The 19,636-nt window shown below is 39.3% G+C and overlaps 1 protein-coding gene across 1 annotated transcript; it reads right to left on the bottom strand.

Moving 5' to 3' along the window:
- Nucleotides 1-743: 743 nt before the first annotated feature.
- Nucleotides 744-19,385, bottom strand: SFMBT1 (Scm-like with four mbt domains 1; the record flags this gene model as incomplete). The annotated part of the gene is made up of 16 exons (XM_010009474.1): nucleotides 744-1,132; nucleotides 2,073-2,201; nucleotides 2,734-2,979; nucleotides 3,171-3,349; nucleotides 4,097-4,272; nucleotides 4,971-5,080; nucleotides 6,933-7,072; nucleotides 8,537-8,601; nucleotides 9,864-9,906; nucleotides 10,929-11,042; nucleotides 11,745-11,871; nucleotides 13,776-13,858; nucleotides 15,686-15,836; nucleotides 17,230-17,331; nucleotides 18,398-18,495; nucleotides 19,139-19,385. Coding segments are annotated over 16 exons (2,151 nt in total), but the record flags the coding sequence as incomplete, so codon positions are not given.
- Between the last annotated feature and the right edge of the window lie 251 nt (nucleotides 19,386-19,636).

The following is a 19,636-nucleotide window of genomic DNA, read 5'->3' as shown; positions in this document are numbered from 1 at the left end:
CACACAATTAAAAAAAAAAAAAATTAAAATCTGACAACCAAAATATAGAAAATGCAGAGGCACTTTCTCTTTCCTTCCTTTTTTCCTACAGTCCATCTGTAAGAGAAGTGCAAAATAAATAAGTGTTCTGATATCTGAGAGAAAGGAAACATCCAGGTTAAGCCTTACACAGGTTTCAGCTAAAGCTCTGGAACAGAAGCTCTGTATGCTGATATCAGGTTTGTACTCCTGACATGCCTACAGAAGAGAGACTGTTGTGCAGATACAGATGATTTGTCCAGACCAAGTAAATCCCTCCTTTTTTAGTTCATTACTTCTACTGTTCAGGCTACAGAGGTAGTAAAAACAAAACAGAACAAAACCCAACAGCAATGAAACATAAACCAACCAACCAACCAACCAAAAACCCCAAAGGAACCACACTCTTGCTATACTGTACATTCAGAACCCTGTGGCCACATTGTTGTCCTTACAATGAACAAAATTCATTAAAAACTCAACATTAACACACGAATGTGCAAAGAACACATTCCAAAGTCAGTGCTGTGGTAAAGCAAGTTTTCGTCCGCATGGAGGAAAGGGGATTCTGTGAATCATCAGGAACAGAGAAAGGTTATTTCTGGCAGCCTACATGCTAACGTAAACAGGATCCGTTTCTCCTTTTAAAGTTCCGTGCCAACAGAACTATTGAAATGTCATTTCCCACCAGAGGAGACTTGTCTGTAATCATTAAAAAATACATTAAAAAAAGGGAACCATAGAGCAAGAGACTATTGTGTTCCCGAGCTGGCAGCTGGTAGAGTAGCCCGTGTTTGGACTGGCATTTTGCTCCAGATGTTGTCTTCTTTTTGTCAAAGCGAAAAACTGAGGCTGACAGATGCTCTTAGGTCACCAGGGCCTCAGTTTAATTTCATTTGGCTTTCCTTGCTAAAAAGAAAGGAGAATGTTTTTGTAGTTGTGCTTCAAAGGTCCACTTCAACTTGGCTGCTCCTCAGTTAGCAAACTGCTGGTAAAAGGCAAGTTTCACCCTCTCAATGTGATGGCAAAGTTTAATAGCTGGCCCAAGCTTCAAGTCCATACACTCCTGAACGGTGGGCAGGGTCAGCAGCAGCAGTGCCTGGCCATCGATTTCCTGTCAGAAGACAAAAACTCCATAGTGACTTTGTGTTTTTATATTCCCTGCTCCTTCAGCTTTGACTTGCTGCAATTTCAGATTCGCGACCATCTGTGAATTAGGTATTTCTTTCATGCAACCCCATGAAGCTTAAAATCTTTCTCACAACAACTTAACTCCTTTCTTAAAATGTCAGCGCAGATTCACTGCCTAAGGGACAGAATCTCTTGAGATGCTATTATTAAAAAAAAATAAAAATAATAAAAAAAAAAAATCAACCTAGCAATAGAAACCAAGGAAATTTCATGCAGAAAGTAAATACACCTAACCTCTGCATCCTTCTATAGAAACAGAAGTTCTACAAAGAATATCCTCTGCAACATCTACCACAAGCCATACCCATCACTGTGTTACTCTATTAATGTAGAGTAACTGTATTACTCTAGCAATACAGTTTTGACAGGCAAAAAAAAAATAGTTTTTTTTTACATGGAATTTTAACCAAGATGCAAATACAATGTTAACTCCAGTCATGTTTGTACTCCAGTCCTACTTTAAGACAGAAATGTTCACTTGTGCAGCTTTAGAACACTGTAACACCTGCAGTTAGTCTGCAAAATAGAAAATATTTATCATTTGGAAAAGTCAACACAAGTGGCAAAACTCTATCTCCTAGAAAACAGGCTCCTGCCTTCATGGTGTTTGGTTGTAGGCATTCTCTACAACCAAGATTTGGGATTCAGGTGACCCACAGACCTATTGTTCTCCACTGAGTACTAAGAAACCTGAAAAATTTTGATTGCTGCCTTAACTCTCATCTCCCAAAGTACAGAAGGTTGCACATGTGTTTGTTTCCTCAAAACACCATTATAAAATTTAAAGTAGCTTCTTTTGGTGATCATTAGAAGATAAGCAGCAGAGTGACAGATTCAACATTTTAACAGACAGAAAATAATACCTGATCAAGGAAAATTCTTGCCAGTGGTGCACAGTCAGTGGATTTGAGGAATCGTACAACATCAGCCACGCTCCATTCCAGAGGGTTACTGTCCAGCTCCAGCTTTTCAGCAGCTTCCACCTTTATGTCCTAGACAAGCCACCCAGCACAAAAACAATTCCCAAAATATTACATACGGAATGGACCAACACTCGCCTCTACTCCACCACACTCAAACATTCAGCTGCCAAATAAAGGCCTAATGAGAGCCCAAATTGCAGAGGTTTCTTGGTTAGCAGAGATGTGCAGAACAGCATTGTGCTGAGAATGGAGGCTATAACGTCATTAGAACCATTAAGCAGGGATGTAAACCCAGGATTTGGTCAAGTCCAAATCACCACATCACTGCTCCAGTTGAACCAAGAGGAGTGCTAGCTGCTGGGAAATGGAAAGCTCACCATTCTGTCTACAGCTTCCTGTTTAGTCTCTATTACAGTCCTGTGATAAGACTATAGTGAAAATTGTGCAGTGTCTTCACACTGTAGTGTCTTCACGATGCCTTTTATGGGGTAACAGAGCATTTTACAAAAACACACGTGTGAGGATGATGGTTAATACTCCCAAGATATTAATTCTTTCCAACAGTGAGCAAGCTAGAACAGAAGTCTACATTCAATGTTACCTTTGGCGAAGGAGGTTTATTTTCATCATCAGAGAAGGAAAAGGTTCTGAGCTTCCTCTTCCGCTTGTCTCTGTCCTGAGCCAGGGAATGAGACAGTTCACTCTGTGTAGGAGAGGACGACAGCGATTTTTTCTCCGATACCTCTGATTCCTCAAGCAATTCGTCTTGGTGCTCTGACGTACTATCCTCAGTCAGAGACTCTTCATCTACCTCGTCCTGGTCATCCTCTTCTTCTCCCCCGCTGCCCTGAAGAAGGAGAGAAAAACCACAAGTGAGGAAAAAAAAAAAAAAAGTAAATGGGAAGTTTAGGACAAAAGCTACGATTGCCACCCATGTGTCAGCCGTGAGCTGAGCTTAGAAGGAACTAACTGTTCTTTCAAATGAAGCTGGTCAAAGATCACATACTGTATCTATTAAAGTTGTTGGCAGTCTCATACCTGGGGAGATCCAGCTGGAGTGTTATCCACTGATGTAGAAGAACGTTTTTTCTTATGAACAAAAAAATGTTTTCGTCTCTTCCGTCTTTTATTTGGTTTCTTCATGGCTACTTCCAGGTTACTGTGGCCACCCGGAGGCCTACCTATCCGCTTGTTTTTCCGCTTTCCATAATAGTGTGCTACCAGGACAGAAGAGAGGAGCACCATGTTGAAACGTACCTTAAATGTCACTAGTTAGGTTTGTCCATCATCAGGACTGAAAAATCAGTAGAAGGACATTTCCCTATAGAAATCCCAATTCTGCAAAACTTCAGAATGAGTATGTCTGTATTTCCCCTCTTCAATTTGGGTTAAGGAAGAAGATTCACTAATCAGTTTTATTTGCCCTATAAAGATCTACTTCCTCTATCTCTGAGAAGCCCCAAATGATCAGATTTTATACAAAAATCATCTGCCACAGACTTGGTCTAATTTAAAAGAGCTTTTTGTGATGTTTTATAGTTTTTGAACATGACCTCAAGAGACTGTTTGTTCTCACAGTGTCAAATGGTTAAAGTTTGTTTTAAAAAAACCCTAAAAGCTAAGAAAAGAACTTGATGGTGTTATATTTTGTTGCACATCAAATTGGTAAAGGAATCACAATGCCACTTAAATTACAATATCAGAGGCAATTCTTGTCCCAGAAGTTGTCTTCAGAAGATAAAGCTTTAAGCACACAACGAAAAATTAAGCCATGGTTCTACCTCTTAATACAGAATTATTTTTTTCTCCCCTATACACTGGCACCTAGACATTTTGTAGTGCTCAAGCTGCTCTTTGTGTAAGCAAAGCAACGTATTTTGTGTTCCTTCTGAAGCCAAAGCCAAAAGAAACAATAATATAACACCCCAAGCTCTGCCTTTGTTTGAGATGGGCAACCTACTCACTGTATTTAGTCTTTGTAAGGACAGAGCAGTTCTCTGAACACTTGTCCAGCACCATCTGAGGGCCAAAGAGGTTTGGACAACATTCCAGCTTGATGCATGTTTTTCTGCAGAAATCTGCCACCCGATCTGCTGTCCTGACAACTTCCACAGTTGCACGGTAGCTCTTCCCTTTGTACCTAGCATTGAAAATACAGTCATAATTCAAGAATCCTTTAATTATCAGGAGAATTTAATCTGTAGCACGCAAACACAATGACCTAATTACAAGACCTTCAGTAGACTATAAAGCAATATCTGAATTTATCAAATATATGCAAATAAGATCACTACTTTTTCCTAGCCACAGAATAATCTTGCTCCAACCCAAATAGCTCACCAGGAGAACCAGGGAGTGCTTTAGGGTAGCTGTAAAATACTTCCATTCCAGACCATTTCAGAGCACTGCTATAACTTAATTCCAGAGGAATTTTACTCCACTGAGAAATCTGTGTAGAAATGCCACAGAAGTCTGAGAAGCCTCCGAAGCACTATGTGCCTCTGCTTTAAAATACTGACAATTATCTTCAGGTGAATTACATTACCTTAAACCTCACCTGCAGGCCTGCCAGTGTATATGGTATGTTGTACCAGTACCACACCACTCTTACTTGATCACTAGCTGTTTACATGCCAGTAGCAGAGCACATCTGATGTATTAAGGAGCATTAAAATCAGATGCACTGCTCCAGATAGTCATAAGGAAATGTATACAGATTTGGAAGTTTCATGGCTGTCAGCATCTTGATATGCAATATGCAATTTTTCCTTTTCTGAAATGTGAGAAGTTAAAGCATTGACTGCAGATAACATTGCAGGGAACAGGACAAAAATTTACTTGGCTTTTAGGGTCTCTCCATGGCCATGCCATGCAGCCTCTTCATCCAATTGCAGTTCTCGCAGGACACGGCTAGGTTTGTAAGCTGCATTGATCAATAAAGTGAGAACCTGCAAGTGAGGGAGGGAAGAGGAAAAAATACATTTAAGTTATTTGTACAGTAAATATCTTTTAAAGTGCCAGGATAAAATAGGAAATTACTTCTATTCATCCAAATTATCTAGCATCAAATCACTCATTCACAGCAGGATTACAGATACCTCCTGATACTGCCAAAATGAAAACAGAGAGCAGTTGAAACTTTGGGCCTTGCCAAACTCAGAATTTGTCTGCAAAGTCGCAAGTGTATCCAGCAGTTTCCAAGTCATTGCCCATGAATTACACATCACTAAATTAAACCCTGGGGCTGAACACTACAAAACTTGCATAACCTTAGGTAAATCTAAGCAATTATTTTAAGAGATTGTTTGACATGTGAAGATGTGTCAAAAAACGCTGCAGGATTTTGCTGCCTGCCAACCTGCTACTTACTACAAAATTCCACTGCAGAATCTTAAGCTCTCCTCTGCTTTGCTTTCATGAACCATGATAAGGCCTGTACTACAATAAAATGAGAATTTTTCTGGTGCTGTGAATTAACTCAAAGTTGTGAATAATCTGAAGTTAGTGGGGAATAGTAAAAAATGTGCATTTAAACTGAATTTCTTATTTTCAGTATGCGCTTATTCCAAATCATTCCCACATTGGGTACATCAGAACCTTGGCATAATCAATTTGTAGCTTCATTCCCACTAATGCAGCAGTCTGGAAGTCGATGGTTCAAAAGAAGAGTATTAAATATAATGCAAGTACCCAATTCACATTAGGATTCATACACTGAGCAAGAATCATAATTGAAATGAATACAACTAAGCATATTGGTTGAACTTTTAGCAACACTCAGCAAGATTTGTGCATACTTTATGTTTTCAGGCAGTGAAGCAGGTTAAGCCTTCAAGCTTAAATGAAGCTGCCAAAAGAACTTCACCTTTGCTCTTTTGGAGTGCTTGTATCAGAGTACTGAAACTTGCAGAAAGGATGGGGTACTTTTCTCTGTGCAAGAAAAGAACTTTTCCAATGATCAGCTTGACTCTTGTCCATTGGACTCTTGTTTTACATCATGTCTGACAAAGTCCTTCTTAAGGTCTCTCCAGGTTATGATACGTGATAGGGAAGATAAAAATTCCTGCATTTAAAGTGATCATTTCATGAGAGCTCAAGTGTGCACATACAGTTACGCCCTGGGAAACTTTCAGCCTCTCAGGTCAGATAACCACCCCATGACCTTTTTGGAGATTGCTGAAAAATAATTACTGCATTAAGTATCTGTAAGTCTGCTGTGAAACACCTTCTGGAGAAGAGGCTCTTTGGCATTAAACAATGGCTGCCTCCTCCCTCTTCCCCTCCCTCAGTTACATTAGAAAGTAAAACCACAATTTCATCCGATGCAAATCACATCCAACTTATAAAACACAGAGGATTCTTTAATTTTTTAATTATTGAAAATAGTTTGCAGTTTCCTCTAAGAAAAACTGTATCTTCTCTGTTTTAACATCAACAGTTCAAACTGTAAAGAAATTTTGGGATTATCTGAAGCTAAATTCTGTTAATTAAAATTGAAGCATTTATTACAGCTATAAAAAGATACTAACTCCTTTGACTGTGGTAATTACAGGTTACTCTGTATTAACCTAAAATAAAGCTTAGCAGTAGCAGGATGGCTGTAACTCAGATAAATGAGAGGCTTTTACCTCTTTCCAGCCATTCAGAAAATGGTCCATGATTTATACTTGACTTTATGCAAAACACTCTCTTTACTCATTATAAGCTTATATTTATTAATTACCCAACTATAATTAGAGAGATACTCCAGTATTTATGATACACTGTTACATGCAGGTCCACTATGTACAACCAGCTCACCTCTTTCAGAACAAGGACGCAGTTCCCAGGCCCCACAGACTGTGGAAGCTCTGCAATCCTGCCTTTATTAAGGTAAGGCCCTGAGAAGCACCGGTGGTTGAAGTAGATCTTTGGGCAGCAGTACTTTCCATTAATTACCACTGAGAAATGAGAAAGCAAAGATTTAAATCACACACTACAATCTCCCCAGGAAAGAATGACTTCTTGCAGTACATAGTACATTGCCTGCTGTAAAAAGGATGGGAAAAAGTCTTGACTGACATGAATTTGTGGTAGTTTCAGTGTCACATTTGCAATGACAGCCTTAGTCATTTGATGTTGCCAAAATATTTTCATACTTCACACACATGCTTGTAAACTGTCAAACTACAAGAAACAAATTTGGCCATTTATCAGAAAAGCAACAATTCTTCCTGGCTAGTCTGATGCTTCATGGTATTACACCAGTGAGAACAGGCAAGAAGATGACAACCCCAACTTTTTGGTAGCAGAAGACTTCCTATATAGCAATTATGGACAAATTTTCCAGTCAAATAATTATCTCTCCCCCAAAGTTCTGCCCCCAGAGAACCTGGCAAACTTGTTCTCCACTGTTAATCCTAAACTGCAATATCCTATTGCTTTGTGTTTTTACAGTTTTCCCTCAATCAGCAAACAAGAGATGCAGCAACTGATGAAGTGACCTTTGATGAAGTGACGTCGAGTTGTCCACACCTATTATATGTTTCACACTGCTCAAAATTAAAGTTAGGTATAATACGTATTGTAAGATACTCATGTATAAATACAAACTTGTTTTCCCCTAGCACTGCTGTGGTTTTTCTTGATTGAGCAACACTATCACATAAAGATCTTAAATTCAGTAGTTGATAACTGGCAGGTAAATAAATGAAGTCAAATTTACATTATGACTCTATTAGAAGCCAATTAAGACGCTAACCAAGCACGAATCATTTCTGTAAAGCTTACATTTGGTGCAGCTTCAGATGTGCATTTCACTGTACAGAAAATAGCAGAGGAGGTATTTTGTTGCCAAACAGATAGATCTGTGTGACTGTATCACCAGCAGATGTATTTATTCGTCATATTCATTCTTGCAACAGTTTAGAAAATTATTAGATTTCGCCATCTGGCACACAAAGCAGTTTACTGTTTGAATTGCTTTTGTTTATTATGATGATGAAGTTATCATAAAAAACAGACAAACCTGCTTCCCAAAGCTAGAATCTAACAACTCAAGAGCACAGATGCATCATGCCTGTTACATTTCTCCCAACATTATTAAACATAACACGTGACAATAAAAAAAATCATCTGCACAGGTCACCGTACACATTTGGCTCCACATATTCTCTGCTGCAGGGGGTTGTTCTAGTTTAAAAATCTAATTTCCAGGTTTAATGCACATATCAATTGCAGGACACATGTAATTCTGGTTTTGTTTGTTTCATTCTTTTTTGAAGTACAACAAATCATCAAGGGATGAAAATCTTCAAACCCTTTCCTCCTCTCCCCTAACTGAAGAAGACTGAGCAGCTAAACAATGAGGCAGCTGAACTGTTTCAGGATTTTGTCTTTGTTAGCCTGCCCTCCCTGATCAATACCTGAATCAGAAGAGTTCATTTCCTGGTTCTTCAGTCCATCATGAACTGTCCTTGAAGACAGAATTCTGAAATGACAAAAAGGTTGGGCACAAGGACGGACTGTGAGGAATGTCACCTCTCCGTTACTGACACATACCACTCATTTTTTCTCCAGGTCCAGCCTTATTAATCTGCTTTTTACACCTCGCCTGTTTCACAAGAATAACACGTGAAGACCATCCCATTCAGTTTGGAAAGGACTACTGTACTGCTACAGCTAGCAGCAATCCTTCCTTGCTTGAAGTACACAGGCTTCAAGCTGGTAAACACACAACACAAAGCTACCGACAACAGTTTACATTTTTTGCCTCCTTTTAACTTTATTTCCCATTTCCTGGCACAAGGCAGTGTACAGTCATACCTTACGCATTTTGAAAAAGATGGATTTTAAACAAAATACAACCGGAATGACTCAAGTACTCTGGTAAGAATCCCAATTGCAAAACATGGAAGAACAGTCTGCTCAGTATTTTTAGGAGCAATGAAAACATTGGCAGGACTACTGACAGATCTGGTGTTTGTAAAGCTGTAAGAGTCAATAAAACCAACTGTCAGGCATTCTGAGCATTTTTGAGCAGCCTCACATGAAGGAGTCTCATATCCATGTCACAGAGTTCACAGACAAATCGTAGATCTTAGCAGAACTCTCATTTTTGGTTAGTCAGGACCAAATTTAGTCTGGGAAGGAACTATTATAAGTTCATCTACTTACACTAAAGCCAAATCTTCTGCTCAGCTTTGCAAAATCACAGCTATATCTTAAGGCAGCCACATTTCCTATGTGTGTTTACATTACAGAAACTGTTATTCGAGAAGGGAATACAACTGAAAAGGAATCCAGTAATTTTCCTTATTTATCACTATTTAAAAAAGGCTCAAGCACAAATTTATAAACAGTTGTAAGCTCAGGCTAGTTTTTCTTAAATGCACTCCAATACTTACAGATAACACGATCTTTTAAAAATGAACAATCAACAACTTCAACCCCAGAACTTCGATGACTTGACCTATTCAATAATTCAGCTGAGTTGCACCAGCATCGTTAAAAAACAAATTCCATCTTTCTATTTCCTGATACAGCAGTGCAAGAGGTCTTTTTCAACATGAACAGAAACTACCAGCATTAAGATAAATGGATTGTGGAATCTCTCAACGCTCAGTACAGCACTTCTGTAAAGCTAAATCTCCCCCAGGATAACATGATTTCCCAATTAGAGAAAGAAAAGAAACACAAAATACTAAACCAAACTGCAACAAAAAATAGAAGCAAAAAAACCCCATTGCTTACTGTTTCTCTGGTTGAACTACTGCAATTTTTTTCTGCTTGTTTACTGAAAGGAAGAAGAAAAAATAAACAGCAAAGTGTGAGAGGCAAACAATTGAAACATCTGGTACAATATATATATTTTTCTCTAAGTTTTACACACAAAAGAATCCATTTTCAAAGTCACCACAGTGTTAGATAGCTGACTCATCTGCACTGGAGGCATGCTGGCCCATGTAATGTGAAGTAACCCAACAAGGGTTACTTCTACTTTCAGTAAAAATTCATTAAACCAGGCATGCATATCCCCAGTCTCCTAGGGAATCTCACCAAAAAGGAATGATGTGCTTTCCTTTTCAGCACATTTGAGTACTGAAACTAAACCGAAGGTTAGGTTCTTATGCCTAACTTGCCACTTTACTGGCATAATCACTTCAACACTGTTTAACTTTAAAATGGAATGAAATTTGCTGGTTAAAAACATCTATCACTTAAGCCAATTGCTATGGAGGAGGACAGTGTTGCAACTAAGAAAGTCAACTGAGTGATGGGTCCACTTGCTAACTCTGGCTTTCACAAGCAGCTAATTTCTCTTGCTTTGAGTTGCAGTAAATGACAGCCCATTCCAATCTTACAATTTTTGTATCTCACTTAATAAACATTCAGGAACTTCTTCAGTTTCTCCAACTCCCATTAAAACTTAATAAACAGAGTTTCAATAACCAGTTAAGAGAAGACACCATCTTATGCTACTTACTGGTGTAGTTTAAAACAGGCAGGATCTACTATTCAACATTTTGTCATTAAGGGATCATTACCACCTGGCCCATTTAGAAACTATCCCCTTTATTTCTATTTTGTACAGCATGCAAGGGTCTCAAGCCAACACTGCCTGTTTTGGAGTTGTTGTATGGATTCCAACTTGACCTAACAGCCAGAGGAACAGTTGCACAAGGCATAGATTCTCTGTACATGGTGAATGTTTCCAAATCCAGTGATGCCAGCAATAATTCTGCAGTAGCCTGCTCTAGAAGGTCTTGCCATCTTTATCAACCCAGCTAACCACCACAAATAGAGCAGAACTGATACCTATTGCTTTGCGAGGAGGTCTGAGCTGATATCCATTCGTCTCACACCAACCCACTGGAAATATATTCATTGATTCCACGCTCACTATACAGTCAGGGACGGGCTTCTTGGAGCCTGTTCAATTTAGAGAAGCAAAAATTGAAACAACTCATAAAAATAAAAAACTTCATTTGGTTAACGCTTGCTATATATTTGCCAGTGAAGCTGCTTTTACTGACATTGTATTTGGAACACACTATCAATTGTTTATTCATCCCCTTTTACTGACCATATTCTTTCCTGACCTCATTTGCTTCCTCCTAAAGGCTGGAGATGGGAATTTGCCATGCACAGTTTAGCAGAGATGCACAGTGCATAGTAAGTGTATGCTGATGTACTTCCAATCAAGAAATGGGATTATAATGGAGAACAGCTGACATAGGCCCATTCTATCTTAATGAAGAATCTCTCCAAAAGTTTTCTTCCTAAGTCTTGTCAAAGCTTGCTCAGAATGCAAGTCCCTCATTTGTAAGAACATTACAAGGCGCTTGCTCTCTAAAAGACACCGATCAGCCCTTTGAACAGTGCACAAGCCTAGCACTGACACACTGCAATGTACAAATGCCAGTTTGCCTGGCTTAAACTGGCACTGCCATCCAGGACTAACTGGGAAACAGACACTGAAAATGGATTTTTGCTGTGTTTTCTTTGAGGAAACAGTGACCTGCTGCCCGTACTCTGCATGCAGTGAGTTTTCTGCACATACTCCTCAGGTTTGATGATGGTCTTACAGAAGAATCAGTCAAGTGCTACTCTCCTCTCCCACATCAGGCTTACCCTCCAACTGAAGCCAGAGGTAGGAATCTTTCAACTTGGTGACCGTAGCAATGCAAACTTCTTCAGGATCAACTGGGTTCACAGCCTCAAGCTTCATATTCTCTTTAAATCCATGGTCAGAAGTTAACTAGGAGAAAGACAGAACACTTCGGTAAAATATCATCTGTATACCTAGTACATGATATGAATTGCCATGAACAGAAGCAACACATAAAAGCCTCAGTGTCTGAGTAACACAGAAAGATACGCACTCAGAAGAGATTTCAGATAATTAGCACATTAAATATACATAAGATGTATTACAAACTACAAAGAATTTAAGTTTAAAAAGGTTCTACAGACAGACATAGAAAAGAACATGTTTGTACTCAAAAATAAAGATGATGAGGCTCACTGAAAGGACTCAGTATATTCTAAGCAACCAGGAATTTTCTGCTGCTTGCTGCCTAAGTGATACGTCTGACAAATAGTCTGACCCAGCTCTCTATTCTATTAGCTTTGAAATCCACTTTCCATATGCAAATAACAATCCTGTTCTGACATACAGCAAAGGAGTTTGGTTCTTTTTCATTTTACTTTTTGGGGATAAGTAGGATTTTACTTTATTCACCAATTTAGTCCACATTTATACAAAAAAATCCCAAAATGTAAGAATGGATATTTATCCAGCTCTGAAGCTCCTGAATTAACAATAAGAAGTAACAGCCAGAGAGAGGACTCTTCCTTCCAGAGCCACTCTGCAGCATGATTACAGGATCAACACATTAGGAATTCTGGAACTAGCTTACAGTGATCAACTTCTCTCAGAAAAGGGATAATAAATTCAGTGACCAGTTCTCAGATGTCAATTATTAAATTGAATGTAAAGAGGTGGGGGTAGGGCTTTGGGTCTGGGGCTCTAAAGGCAGAACAAGAGCAACAAGAATTCACAGCCAGCCTTATCCTCTTTACAAAATGGTAATTATTCATTTTGATTTCTTTCCCTAAGCACTGCAATACACAAGTATTGTAAAGGGAATTTGAAGGCAGGTTTTAATAGTTACCCTTTTCTGCTTGACAAGTATTGTGCTTTGGGAGACAGCAATATTGCCACTGAACCAACAAAAGCCCAAAATCTAGCAAGTACTTCAGGCACTGATTAATGTAAAATTATTATTTGGTACTAATTTAAGATGACTTGGTATTGATTAATACAATGGAATGAATTTTTCAACCTGAAAGAAAGAAAGATTGAAAGAGCACATCAAGTAAATGAAAGTAAGATCTATTAAAAGGCACTGTTTCCACAATTACGGGACTGCCAAGGATTGATGTTGTTTTATGACTATTTCACAAACTCTTACATATCTCAATTTCACCAAACTATCATTTATTTTCGATCTACTTTATCACAACTGAAGCATTTGGTCCACTACCTCCTCATCTAGAAAACCAGCATGCACCTACTTCAGTTCACATACATTTGAACTCTCTTAACTCTTCTGCTTCCTCAGTTACTATAGGTAAGGTGTTAGAAATACACAAATGCATCCAGAGGAGGGTAACAAAGCTGGTGAAATGGAAGGGAGGCATGTCCTTTGTGGAGCAGCTAAGGACTTTGGGTTTGTCTAGTTTGGAGAAATCGAGGCAGCTTCCTCAGGAGGGGAAGTGGAGTAGAATCTCTTCTCCCTAATATCCAGTGATAGGACACATGGGAATGGTTCAAAGCTGTGCCAAGGGAGGTTTAGACTGGGCATTAGGAAGCATTTTTTTACTGAGAGGGCGGTCAAATACTGGAACAAGCTTCCCAGAGAGGTGGTCAATGCCCCATCCCTGTCCAGGTTTAAGAGGCATTTGGACAATGCCCTTAACAACATGCTTGAACTTTCTGCCCTGAATAGGTCAGGCAGTTGGACTAGATGATCACCGTAGGTACCTTCCAAATGAACTATTTTATTCTGTTCTACTTGGAAATGTAATTTAAGTCAAAACATGTAATCCAGAGCATCATTCACATAACAGAAGAAAGATTTTTCTGCAAAAGAACTGTACCGAAGGGAAGCAGCTCTGGGGAGCTGCTTCAGCACCACACTGTTTGAGGTAGTCTGCCCAATCGAAGTCCTGCCCAGGATAACCTAGGTGAAGAAAAAGCAAAGGGGTTAGTTTAGCAGCATGAGACTCATTTCAAACTGACATGAAGCACAGGTCATTGAAATCTGTTTGGGTTACTTGACTTGGTGAGCTGACTAGGGCTTCACTGAGCCACCTGAGGTCAGCCCACAACAGGGTTCTCATGTATGTGAGATATCCTCTTTATTTTTATTGCAAACGGGTTTGGGGCGCTGCCCCACCTTGACTCCCATTTTCGACTTGAAATGGCATCAAACTAAAAGTGGCTTCACAGAGAGCAACCTGTGGTGTGAACACAGTACATGTGCTAAGCAAACAAGGGCAGCAACTAAAACACAAGGGAGCGTTCACACCGTTTTCACAGGATACGGGTGAAATTCAGGAAAGGTTTCTACAAGATTACTTCGTTGATGTCATATCAGCTCTGAAACTCGTTAATTTTTTAGAAAATAAAGCACTCAAAATGTCCACAGTACCAACACTCTGCTCCCTCAAAACCACATTAAATACTAAGTCATTAAAGAGAGCAGTCGGATGTCCTAAGAGGCTCATCAAGTTTGCTAACAGCTGTAAAGCTGCATACAGGTTTGAAGAGAAGAGAAGAGTCTGAACACGGAGTCCATCAGGATACAGAGCCCAAGAAAAAGACAAATTAAATTCTTCTTGGAGAAAATACTTCGCTTCCCTGCGATCTAATAAAAAGCAAATAGCTGAAGGGAACTGTGCTGCCATCAGAGTTTAAGGCTGGCAGCATATGAGGAAGGAGAAAACTGTAGCAGTTATTCCAGTAGAACTTGGAAGCACTCCCCTACAAATAATACCTGTGACAAGGGTTTAAGATATCAAACAAAATTTTAAACCTAGTCTAAAAATACAGTATTAATATGACAACATAAAAACATGAATTTCAACAACTCCTCAGAGAGGGTTTAACCACAGAAGGATCCATTTGGTTTTCTCAGTTCTGTCAGTGACAGTAGAGCTCTTGAGACCTCATACAATTCAGAATGACCACCATTTCCAGGGGACTATGAGACAAGAAGCTTAAAAATCATTGTCAGCTCCAGTCACATGCCTAGAAAGTGAGATTTCATCTTTCACATGCAAAATTCTAGGTAATGCTGGGTCAAGCAAAGCCACATTTTGTACCTCACCCAAGGAAAAAGCAAGAGACAAACATCTTACTGTCTTTGCTCCTGTGATGTCATAAGCAGCTAAACCAAAACATTTCTGAATTCTGTGGTGGTAAGAGTACTGGTTTTACAATAGCATTGACATTTCCATTGTGAGAAAAATGAATAAATATTTCAGTAGCTGAAGATCACTCCCCTATTCCCTTATGTCCTGAAGCAAGGTTTCAGCAATCTGCTACAGTGCCTGATAGGTCCTTGGGGGAAAAAACCCCAAACCTTAACTTCTAAGTGATGAGATACTCTAAAAATATTACAAAATGTTGTGTAACAATGATGCATTTTGACCAGAAGCAAAAATCCAATGCAAACACTATAGGCTTCTGGTATCATGTTAATTAATGCTGAAATCAACACTGCCTTCAGCCCTGGAACATGTACTCAATTCAAGTGTTCAGGTTTTTATGCACAACCAAGCATCCCCAGCCACTCTGATCTTCTCAAATCCAGGCACGTAACCAGGAAACTTCAGTTTCACTAACTCAGAGCTCTGGTTTCTCACAGCTTGATCTTTCTTATTCTTTGCTTGTGTTACTACATGTAATTCTTTTGCAATAGCGTTGTCCTTAATGCAGTGCTCTGGGGATTTGCAATCTACTTCCTTCAAAGAGGAGGGAGCATGCCAAGCTTGCACAAACATACCTGGTGGGGGAATGAGATGCAAACCGTTCTTCAGACTCCACTGCACAGGGAAAATACCAGCACTGTTGACATGACAAATGTAAGACTGGCTGGTTGTGCGGTCTGGTCTCAAATCATCAATTTCTATCATGAAGTATTTTTCATTGTACACCTGTAGTTAGCCAAAAGAGAACCATGTGGTCTCATAAGTAGCAGCTTCTGATCTACTGCTCCCTCTCCCCCATTTTGATAACTTTATTAAACAGCAACACTGTGTGATGGAAACCCTTCACCTTGAATAATGTGAGGGCTTAAAAAAAATAATTAAAAGAGAATCTATGGGATTCATAAGACAGCAGACTCCTGTGCATTACCTGGAAACTTACCAGAAATAAATAGTAAGAGGTAATGTATTAGCACTTCAAAAATAAGGTGATCAAGTGCTATATGAAATATTGTTACGAAAAATGCAGTGAAATTAGAGTTTGTGGTCTTACTACCATTCTGTAATAACAATCTGTTTATTTCAACGAGGCTGAATGTGTCCCAGGATGGACTGTCACAAGAAAAACCACCATGCTCCTGACGTACCCAGGAGAAGGACAATATCAAGAAAAGTAAATGATCTTACTCTTCTTGGAACTAGTTGTGCCTTTTAGTAATAAGCAAGTATCTTACTGGAATAAACTGTATGTTAGAGTTTAAAAGATAGAGACCACAAAAATGTAAGGTATTACACTGAGAGCCCATCTGTCCTAAAGAAAAAGCAGTTCCTGGAAAATAAAAATAAAAAAAGATTTTAAAACATGTCCTGGTTTTATGTTGTTCAGCAAGATTTTAGTTTACTGCATCAAAGCAGGACTCTTCAGAACCTTTCACCTGCTTACTAGCAGAAGAAGACATGTTGCTCAAAACCTGATTATGGTAGGGAGCTTTCACTTCAACTTTCAAACCCATATGTGGGCCCTTGTTTGAAAATCAGGCCACCTGCATGTCAGAACTTGCACATAGTAATGATATAACTGGCAAAAACAACCCCCCAAAACTTATCTTCAACTGGATACTCAGATTATGAGAGAATAGATCAGATTTTTAAAATCTGGTTTTGACAGTTTTATCCACTTGATCTTTTGAGCTTGTATCCTTATGGAACTTTCCCCTCCATTCAAATCCAATGGCTTCACCATCAGCAGTTAAGATTCTTTTTCACAGCAATCTGTCCCCTAAGTGAGACCTACAAAATACTGCATTTGAAAACTAGCTCAGGACTTTAAGGTAATCAGTTAATGAGAATTTCTGTGAGGGTGGTGAGGCACTGGAATGGGTTGCCCAAGGAAGTTGTGAATGCTCCATCCCTGGCAGTGTTCAAGGCCAGGCTGGATGGAGTCTTGGGTGACATGGTTTAGTGTGTGGTGTCCCTGCTCATGGCAGGAGGTTGGAACTAGATGATCTTAAGGTCCTTTTCAACCCAAACCATTCTATGATTTTATGTTGTGCTCCTCCAACTGCTAAATTCATCTGTCCAGAATTGAATCTTAGCAGGATAAATTAAAGAATCGTGGTACCTTGAGAACTGTAGCAGGAGAGATTACAAATGGAGCCATTGGATCCACAGCTTCTAACTTCATGCCTTCAGAGAATGAATGCACTCCAATCACAGGTTTATCCTGAAAGATGATGTATCAGTGTCATTATCTACCTTTCTCCATTAAAAAGGACATACGTTTTGTAATTCATCTGAAGAGGGTAACTTGAGTCTTTATTACTTCATTCTAAGAAATCAACATCTCAGAGAACTAGCAACCCTTCTATAATGAAGAGGCCAACTACACCGCCTGAGACTGCCAGAGCTTTGTAAGTTTTAGGAAATTGAGTCCCCAAGATTTCCTCCTCTGACACTCTCCACACAGAAGCAAGATTTCACAATACGGGGTGGTCTGGTAAGTCAGTGATTTTTTTTTCCACCCCTGACCTCTAGCACTCATCATGAGCTACACTAAAAGAGAACTACAAAAGTCTCCATTTTCAGCCTAACAAAACCCTGCAAAATGACTCCTGCTCCAGAATTGTACATATCCTGCTCTATATAAAACCCAACACATTCAAGAGCAACAGCACCTCTTCTTCCATTCTGCTTAAGGGTCCAAACAAAGCTAAGAAAAATTAAATACGAACTCGAAGGACTAAATTTACATTCCTACTTCTCGAAACATGTCAGTATTTCTTTCTTTTTAAATTTCAATCCATGTATGTTTAAATTCAGACTCATTAGTAGCATTTGCTAACACCCAGGATATAACAGGACTCCTTATACACCATGTGTTAGATGCTACACACGTTAAACTTTTTGATGTACTTACACATTTAGAGACTGTAGTAAGCCTGCCCTCCTCTAGAAGGACACTAATCCACAAGTCCAGCTGGTGAACAACCAGAGATGCCGTTATAAAGGATCAGAACCAGAGACTTTCCTGAGTATAACAACTAATGGCTCACATACTTGTGAAGGGTGCATTGCCTAACTTAACAAGAATTGTATAATAGGATGATTAATTTTTATTATTCTTGCTTTTTTAAGCTAGAGGGGAAAGAATAAATTTAAAAAAGCCAAAGCAAACAAACCAAAACAGTGAAAGAATTCTGACCAACAGGGACCGACTTCCCCAAATCATTTATTTGGCATGTAACATTCATATCATCCACAACATTAAACTATATATACTGTGTCTCTACCTTAAAGAGATCTGTAGGAACTGATGACTCCTCTTCCTCCTCTTTCACTTTCTTCAGGATCTCTTGCCAATCTGCTTCGGTCTTCAAGGACCTAATGGCTTGAGTAAAAAGAAAGGAAAACAGTGAATGAAACCATCTTCCCTCTTTTCCTTTAAAACACACAGCAATAAAGCTAATGGCTTGATTTGTGCTCCTCCAACTGCCAAATTCATCTTTTCAGAATGTGTGCAAATACCTTCCTTCTTGAAAACTTAAGTGTTCTTTGACATTTGGATGTGTTACAAAAGGGACTGAAGTCAAGCAACACTGTATCACCCACATGCTGCCCAGTCTAGTTTTTCCAAGAAAAATGAAATCACACCAACACTGAGAAAAACTTCAGGAGAAATGGATGACCAGAAAACAAATCCCAGCTGGATAATGCTTGCTTGTTTTATGCTTAAACAAGCAGAGAGTTCAAGAGATGTTCCCCAAGTCTGTCCCAGCTGCATATGATACTCTTCTAGCGTATGTAATTGCACACCACACACCACTCTGATACAAGAGCAACTACATCGACCAGTGCCATCACACACAAAGGATCCCTGTGAGTGCATCAAAGCTTTTACACAGACATGAAATCTAACCAAGTCCAGCAGCTAACTAGTATTTTTAAAAAGACATTATTCACTTAAGTAGTGCTGTGGAATCAGCATTCTCTAGCCTCTGATCATCATACAAAAGATACACGTTTTGAAGTACCTAAAGGTGGCTGCAGGCTATATCCATGTTGAGCTGCCCACCCCACTTGATGGAGGAAAGGGTCCAAGTAGAACAGCCACTGGTCAAATTTGTCAGAATCCTCCATCCCTTCATATCGCAGTTTAAGTCTCCCACCAACATTTTCTACCACGTTGACTATCCAGGCTTCCAGGGAATCCCGGACATTTTGCAGTTCTAGTCGGGAGCCGGGTGCAATGAGATCCAATGGGTTTTTCCCTCTGTGAAGCTACAGAAAGGACACACATTATTCTGTACCAGAGAACAAAATAAATTCCGTGCTTCCACTTCTTTATATGCATTCTTTTTGCATAAATAAATTATGAATACGTAAGTAAACACAGGTCCCTTACTGACACGAGACCACAGAAATGACAATGTTTAGAATCACTAGTGCTTGCATCAGAGCTTCTGCACAACCTGTAGATATAGCCACACATTTCACTTAAGTCCTCCTCCTCATTTTCAGAAGCATTATTA

This window comes from Nestor notabilis, unplaced genomic scaffold (assembly GCF_000696875.1).
Source record: "Nestor notabilis isolate BGI_N333 unplaced genomic scaffold, ASM69687v1 scaffold11512, whole genome shotgun sequence".
Classification (NCBI taxonomy): Eukaryota; Metazoa; Chordata; class Aves; order Psittaciformes; family Psittacidae; genus Nestor; species Nestor notabilis.
Note: the sequence above shows the minus strand (reverse complement) of the source record. Positions and strands in the feature narration are given on the sequence as shown.